General features: G+C 45.0%; 1 protein-coding gene across 1 annotated transcript; it reads right to left on the bottom strand.

The window, feature by feature from the left end:
• Positions 1 to 3,559: 3,559 nt before the first annotated feature.
• LOC134395381 (sulfate transporter-like) lies at positions 3,560 to 7,695 on the bottom strand. Its single transcript, XM_063121543.1, has 3 exons — positions 7,090 to 7,695; positions 4,007 to 5,176; positions 3,560 to 3,955 (listed from the first exon to the last, which is right to left on the bottom strand). The coding sequence occupies exons 1-3, from the start codon at positions 7,693 to 7,695 to the stop codon at positions 3,560 to 3,562; spliced, it is 2,172 nt and encodes a 723-aa protein (XP_062977613.1).
• Between the last annotated feature and the right edge of the window lie 370 nt (positions 7,696 to 8,065).

Raw genomic sequence — 8,065 nt, forward strand, 5'->3', positions numbered from 1 at the left:
AAGCTGCCATTTTGTCCATGGTTCTGTCCCAAGTCACTATTTTGTGAATGGGCTCCACTCTTTGCCATCACCACTGGCTATGGGTGGTGGCTCTTGAGACCTTGGCCACAAAAAAGTAGATACTGCAAGCCAAATGTCTTCCCACCCTTGGTGTATGCCATGTTGAGCTTCCTGTAGAAAAGGCAGGCTACATGCTACATGCCATCTATTTGTTTTGCTTGACACCGCCCCCCAATACACTTCCTTTGGGGGAGGGGTTATCAAGTCCCCAATATGACAAAATCTATGGCTTCCTCTGTAATTGATAGGCCTGACAGATGACCCTGTGAAGATGGATCTAAGTTGACAGCTTTAGTTAATCAAAAGCAACACTTAACCGTTCATGATCACAATCCTTCTGTGATAAACCAATTTAATGGCAGCGTGGGATATATATATATATATATATATATATATATATATATATATATATATATTCAGCCATGCTGTAATTAATTCTCTTTTCTACTGATGGAAATTAGTACCTTGGAGTTGATAGTGTATTACTACTTCTGCTATTTTACCAAAGGCAAATAATTTTATCATTGAATGACTTGTTCTGACGGTATTGTGACACAAATATACAGCCTAATTCTATGCATATCTATGCAGAACTACATCCCACTGAAAGCAAAATAATACCTCTTTTTATTGAGCTTAACATGCCTGGAGTTTGCTGCTGTTGAGAGAAAATCCTCACGGTCACTTGCACATGTTTCTTCCCAAGTAATCCTACATTGTAATCCTAACAGTAGTGCCATAGATGACTGTTTTGTGACATTCTCTCGCCCTCTGGTGGTTAATAAAAGATAAGGCTATTGCCACACCAGGCTTTTGATTCCATTTCTATTTTGTCTTCAAATATCTGAAGGGTTGTCATGCAGAAGATGGAGCAGACTTGTTCTCTGTTACTGCAAAGGGAACGAAGGGTGGAAATTGTATGCAAGCAGATACCTCCAGTATCAGAGGCAGCAAGCCTGTGTTCCGCAGTTGCTGGGGAATATGGGCAGGAGGGTGCTCTTGCACCCTTGTCCTGCTTGTGGGTTCCTGACTGACAGTTGATTGGCCACTGTGGGAACAGAATGCTGGACGAAATGGACCCTTGGTCTGATCCAGCAGGGCTTTTCTTATGTTGGTTAACCATTGGGAGAAATGTCCTAACTGTACGAGCTTTCAGTTAAATGTTAGGAGAAACTTTCTAATGGTAAGCGCTGTTTGACAGACTGCTTTGGGAGGTGGAGGGAGATATTAAATGGAGGCTGAATAACCAGGTGTCAGGAATGATACAGTCACATCCTGCATTGAACAGGGGCTTGGATTAGATGACCTCTAGGGACATTTAAGACTCTACAGTTCTATGATTCCCCCATGGAACTCTGATGGCATAGATAATTCCAGTAGATGCTGCTGGCTCTGATGTCCGTGGGTGTGAATCCATTCTGGGTTTCAGTCAGAACTCTAAAAATGCTATCGCCCCACTGACATTGGCGCCACTGGCCTCCACTAGTTAATTCCCCAGTTCCATCAGCACATCAAATTTTCGTTGAAACATGAAGCTCACAGACACTCTCAGCCATCCTACCTCCTAAAGTTGTTGTGAGAATAAAACAGGGAACCATGTGCACAACCATATGCTCCTTGGCGGCATATAAACATCAGTAATAAATCAAATGAAACACACAAAGACAAGTTAACGTTTTGTTTTTCATTCATTTCATTAGCATGTAAGAAAAGGAATTGGAAGTGGGGAAGGAGCTGAAGGATTTCCAGGGAAACAATTGTTTAAAAATACATTAGAACTTTATAGAAAGGAGAAGAATCTCTCCAAGGAGAAAGAAAAGGAATCTTTCCAAACAGATACATCTGATTACTAAATCCTTCTCATTTTCGTAATACTGAGATTCACCAATTTAATTCTGATCAGTCTCCCTGGTTAATCCTCCTCCTCTCCTCTCCCCCCTCCAGCTACAAATGTTGCTGGATTAGTTCTTTTCATGTAATTCCCCCTCTTCACTTCCCAGGCTCTGGTGCTCTTGTTCGGAACAGCTGCTGCTGCAAGCCACTTGGCATCCTTGCGCCACCTCGTACCAGACCCATGGATAGTCCACATGATCTGCACAGCACGCAGGAGAATTTGCAGGCCAAGTGGGGGTGGCACAGATCTCATTGCAGAAAGGCATTCACACTCCTATGCCAGCAATAGGCAACCGAGTGCTCTCCAGATGTTTTGGACTGCAGCTCCCACAATCCCCAACCATTGCCCATACTGGTTGCCCAACCCTGGCAATGCAATGCCTACCCTGCAGGGGTAGCGGGCACTTGCATTTTGCCCTGATTACTTGCTAAATCATATTCTGAGAAAGCCCTGAGCAGTCACTGTACTTATCCTCAGTGTCAGAACAAGACATTTTGCTTCCTGAAGCAGAGCAGCAGATGGTGTGTCCCAATCCCCCAAATCAAGGTACATCGGTATATGAGGCAGAAAATCCCACAAGCGCTTCTCCTCATCCCTAGCATTAAAAATATAATAATAACTAAGTGAATAACTAACCATTTGCTGCCCTTTTAGGATAGCCAGAATCTACTGTCTGAGGTGACTGCCTCACTCTGCCTCAGGGTGGGACTGACCCTGCATATCTTCTATCTCCTATCTATCCTTGTTACTCTAATCTGTGTCGTTTGGGCTCCTTCTGTTTCTTTCCCTCTGCAAATTCTTTCCATTTGCATTCAGGCCATCAGGCAAGTGTGGTGACTTGGAAGGTTGGGTTTGAATGGGGAAATCCTGCTTGAGATTCCTGCTCAGCTATCGAAGGGAGGCCCCACCTACTACACATGCGGTGGAATGAGGTGGTAGAATAGGCTGTACCATGTCAGGCTGTGGGGATGGAGGGTGGGAGGTCACATTTTTGAATGCTCCCTTTAGCCCTACATTAAAACTGTCCAGCAGGCAAGTGGTCTGGAGTAGAATCTTTCTCAATGGTGTGTTAATTTTCTGTTTACAAGGACTTTGTTCTTTGCATGGAGATGCATTCAAAACAAGTATCTCCCACCTAGATTGTGAAGCCACAAGGACCACCACAGCATTAGCTTATCGGAAGATGCCCACCCCATCCTGCTGCACGTGCCTCCCAGCATCACTGGAAATCAGGAAATTGCTGTCTCTCTGCCAATTTTTATTTCATGGGTTGTTGTGATGATAAAAGATGCTGTCCCGACCTCCTTGTACGATGCCAGTATGAGCTCCTCCTTCAAAGGTTGCCAATTTTTCTTTTCTTGGCCCTGTTCCTATATCTTTAATGGCAGCCTGACTCTGAAAAATTAAGCTGGTGCCATTTCTCCTATCCCTTTATCTCCATGCCAGGAAAAAAATATTGAATAGTATTGCTGTAGCCGTCCGGAACTCTGTTGAATGCAAAGGCCTGCTGAAACTGGGATTTCAATGTCAAGCTTAGGTCATTCACACCATTTAAAATAAGTATTGAACACATCCCCAGTTATTGCACAACCTGCTCTGTCCAGGCTACAGTGGCCTCTCCAGGCTTGCCCCTGTTGAGATATCCTGGGCTTCTGCACTGAGAAAAGCATCCCTTGTCACTTCGTTCTCCATCTGCTGAGCTTGGGGCCATTTCTCAGCAAATTGCACTGCAGCATGTATACTGTGGAAAGACAGCAGCTCTGAATCTTCCATCCCAGTGAGCCAGCCACCTGCCTGGAGTAGGTGCCGGATTGATGGGTTGCAATTGGCCAACAGGACCTGGATGCCGATCTTCTTATAGTCCTGGCGGGTCTCCTTCAGCACACTAAGGCCCACACTGTCCAGAAACTGCATGGCACCACAGTCAATGATCAAGCTGTGCATGTCTAGGGTAGGAAGGGGAACATCTGCTGAAGCCTTGGTGGCTCCTTTCTTGGTGACCTTTAGGCAGTTCAACTTAGAAGAAAAGCAGTTATCATCTTTGCCTTGGGCCGCTTTTGCTTTTGCTTCAGCTTTTTGCTGTAAAGCAGCAACCAGTGAAGGATTTACTCCTGTTTTCTTGAAGAGTGAGCTTTTGAAATAGTCCTTGTTTGCATAGTAAAGGGAGGTATCAAAGCGGAAGATCTTAATGTTCTCAATACTGCTGATCTTCTTGTAAGTGAACTGGTCCTCATAGATTTCTGAGTCATTCACCTTTCCTAGAAGGGTGGCTCGGGGTCTCTGGGTACGGAAGATGATGCACAGGAGAGCAAAGCAGACCCCTATCAGAAGGCCCAGCTCTGTAGTGATGAGCGATGAGGAGAGCATGGTGACCCACCAGACCACAGTGTCTATCTTGCTGATCCGCCACATCTTGGGAGTGTCAGCAAATTTCCGCAAGGCCCCCCTGAGGTTAACAATGGTAACCACCCCCAAGATACAGGTTTGCAGTGAATAGAAGAGTGGGGCAATCCACAACAGCACCAGGAGCAACACAAATGAAGATATCAAGCTTGATATCTGGGTATGACATCCCGTGGATTCCTTCAGCAAGGTCTTTGTCAAGGCTGCACAGCTAGCGAAGCAGTAGAAGAAAGATGGAATCAGATTCCCCATGCCAATGGCAATCATCTCTTGGTTGGCCCGGACAGGGTAGCCATGCTTCTTGCCAAATATTTCTGCCAGTGAGACAGTCATTGCAAAACCAATTATGGCAATGGGTAAAGCATCAAGTGCCAGACTTGACAAAAGGTTTAGATCCGGAACAGTAGGTTGCATGAAGCCAGTGGGGATGTTGCCGCAGATTTTAGATTTGTATCTGGCATTGAAGTTACAGAAATGGGACACCAGAGTAGCTGCAATGACCACCAGGAGTTCCACGGGAAATGGAGCCTTCATTTTGTCCTTATAGTAGTTGTTGATCTCCTTTACTGGCACGATGAGGACCAAAGAAACCAGGCTGGTAACTAGGTCACAGATGTTGGTCTTGCCAATGTATCTGAAGATGTCCACCCACGTTAAGATAAGAGAGCCAACTCCATCATGGCGAGGGATTTTCAGTCCCAGTAAAAGATTCATTTGGGAAGTGAGGATGGTAAGGGAGGATCCAGTCACAAAGCCACTCAGTAGAGGCTCTGAAAGATATATGGATAGAAAACCCAGCTGCAAGACCGCCAGAAGTATCTGAAACGAAAAGCAAGATGAATCCATCAATCTAGTCGCCATGAGCAAGGAGGAGAGGTCTTCACTTGCCTTTGATCTCCGTTACCTCTAAAATGGCTGCTGTTGTGTGTTAGGGAATCTTATTTGTACTAGTCGCATCATGGGAGGTGACAGTCAGGACTGGGTCAAAATACAGTTTGATAAAAAAATTATGAACAACCATCCAAGTTGCCTGTAGCTCAGTGGCAGAGCACGTTTTACATGCAACTGGTCACTCTCTAACATCGCCAGTTAGGGCTGGGACAAAAACTCCTGTCTGAACATTGCTGTTGTCATTGTCACTGTCTATTGCATTTCTATACTGCCCCATAGCCAAAGCTGTATATTGCTCCCATGACAACATGGGAGAAATATAGCATCCTTGTCCTCATTATGGGCTTCCCTTAGGCATCAGGTTGGCCACTGTGAGAACAGTGGACTACATAGGCCTTTGGTCTGATCCAACATGACCCTTCTTAATACTGAGCTAGCTAGACCAGTGGTTTGACTCATTGTAAGTCATTTATGAACACAATTTTCCCCCTAAGGCTGGTTCGCACAATTCGTCACAATATTCTCATGTTCATTGCATTGACTTTTTCTAGCCGCTCACCCACATGCCTGTAATCACTTGATTTTTCAACACTTGGTCCAGCTTAATGTTTGAACTGGCCCCTTTGAGAAGCTCTGGGCTTCAGGTGATAAGAGCTGCTAGGACTGCTCTGCCTGTGACATTTCTTTCTTGACAGAAGTCATCCCTTGATGCTATTCTTATCAAGGGAAGGACGTACAAGCGTGAATCAAGCCCACATCCATGGTCACTCAGAAACCATAATTCAGAAAGCCATTTCCTTCTATGACTTATATAACTACTTAGAATACACAAAGGCAGGAAAACACAACCAAGCAACATGGGCTGGCTTTAGCCATACCAGGACAAAGAAAGGTTTGTGCTCAGGCTGGCACCATTTCACATGTTGTTGTGCTGGTGGGAGAGAAAACTCACAGAAAAGGCCATGCTTATGTTCAAGACTAACTTGCAAAGCAACAACAACAACCACGAGTGCATTTTAAAAGGATTTGTTGGGGTTACTCATTGTAACAATTGCAGCACAGTCACCTTTTGGCCTGCAAACCTGCAGCGTCTCCATTTAAGTGTTTCAGGCTCCTGTGGTATAGAGAAACAATAAACTAAACAGTGATGTAGGTGCTCCTGAGTAAAAATCCCATGTTTAGAAATAGCGGAGGGGGGGGGGGGTTGGTGAGACAGACAGACAGACAGACAGACAGACACAGACACACACACACACACTGCTGCCAGCTTCACTAAATGGTAGCCCTGCTTCTGTAGGTAAAGTAACACCCTAAGAATGCCAAGGTAGGTGGTACAGCTCTGCCCTGTTCACCATTTAGAGGCACAGTGACTGTTACTTAAAAGAGAACTATGTGGCTGAGCTAGTGCAAAGCGTCCTGGCCACTCTAAGGTCGCTTACCTGCACCGGAAGCAGCCTTGCCCCTTCTGTTTGCATCAAGAGGGTTAAATAACCTAAGTCAGGAGTAGGGAACCTTTTCCAGCCTGACTTGATTCTCGGCAAGCACATGGGTGTGTGTGTGTGGGGGGGGGGGGTGCATGCCAGCAGTGGGCAGGGCTACTCCATTGTTAGCATGAAGTCCCCGTGTGATGGCCCAGACCCCATTCATAATTACTCACAATCATACACACATCACTCTTTCCTGCTTTTTATAAGCCTGATTGCAATGGAGGAGGGGTGTTTTTTGAGGGGAGGCACAGCACTGGGGAGGGGAGGTCCTAAATGTAAAGGGGGCATTTGTGTTCCTAGATGGACAAGGAGGTGGAAAGTAGTACCTAACAAAGGATAACTAAATTATCTTACCTGGTAAAGCCCAACCAAAAACGTGAGAGCGGTTGCCACAGTGATGGCATAACATCCTTTGTCACAAGTCACGGTCCCATTTAATGTGGCATTTGCCAACAAGTCAATCCCCGTGTCTGACTCGTATCCAGCCAACTTCAGCTGCCGGTTTACTGATTCCCCAATCATGAGGCAGAGGACTCCGAAGGACCCAACACAATTATGGTGTGAGGTAGCCAACGCGAAGTAAATGACAGCACAGAAGAAATTGGTGTACAGCCCGTAAATAGGATCCTGGCTTGCTAGGATGGCGTAGGAGATTGACTGTGGGATGGCAACTATTCCAACCAATAAGCCAGAGATGATGTCCCCAAGCAGTTGCTCCTTGACATTGTAACGAGGAAGCCACTCTACTACAGGAAACAGCTTGACAAAGAAGCTGATGATACTTTGTTGGTCACACCTCCAACTCTCTTTGGCTTTCTTGAGGAGCTTCTTGATACTGAGGCCTGAGGTTTCGTACTCTTCCAGCTTGACAGGTACATAATGAGAGGATGGTTGTGGGGAAGGTAAGTTTAGCACATCATTGCTCTTCTCAGACATCAGGGTGTTAATGCCATTCTCCATGGCTTTAAGGTAGCTAAAAAAAGGACAGAGCATCCATTATTAGATGTACTGCACTCCTGATATATCATCACAGTTTAATTTTATCCCCTTTTGTTTCATACTGAGGAAGATTACAATTATAAAAACTCATTGGCAACTGTGAAACTTCTGCTCTGATGAGGTTTTGATGTATAAACGCTCCTTCCATCTAGCTAGTTGTGCTTTTTATACTGTATTTTGTATTTGTGCTTTTAACCTGTTGGTTGTTTTATTGTGGTTTTAATTTTTGTGAACCGCCCAGAGAGCTTCGGCTATTGGGCGGTATAAAAATGTAATAAATAAATAAATAAAATAATAAATAGTTAAGGCTTTCATTATGCGTAAAGGGCTG

Source organism: Elgaria multicarinata, chromosome 3 (genome assembly GCF_023053635.1).
Source record: "Elgaria multicarinata webbii isolate HBS135686 ecotype San Diego chromosome 3, rElgMul1.1.pri, whole genome shotgun sequence".
NCBI classification, from domain to species: Eukaryota; Metazoa; Chordata; class Lepidosauria; order Squamata; family Anguidae; genus Elgaria; species Elgaria multicarinata.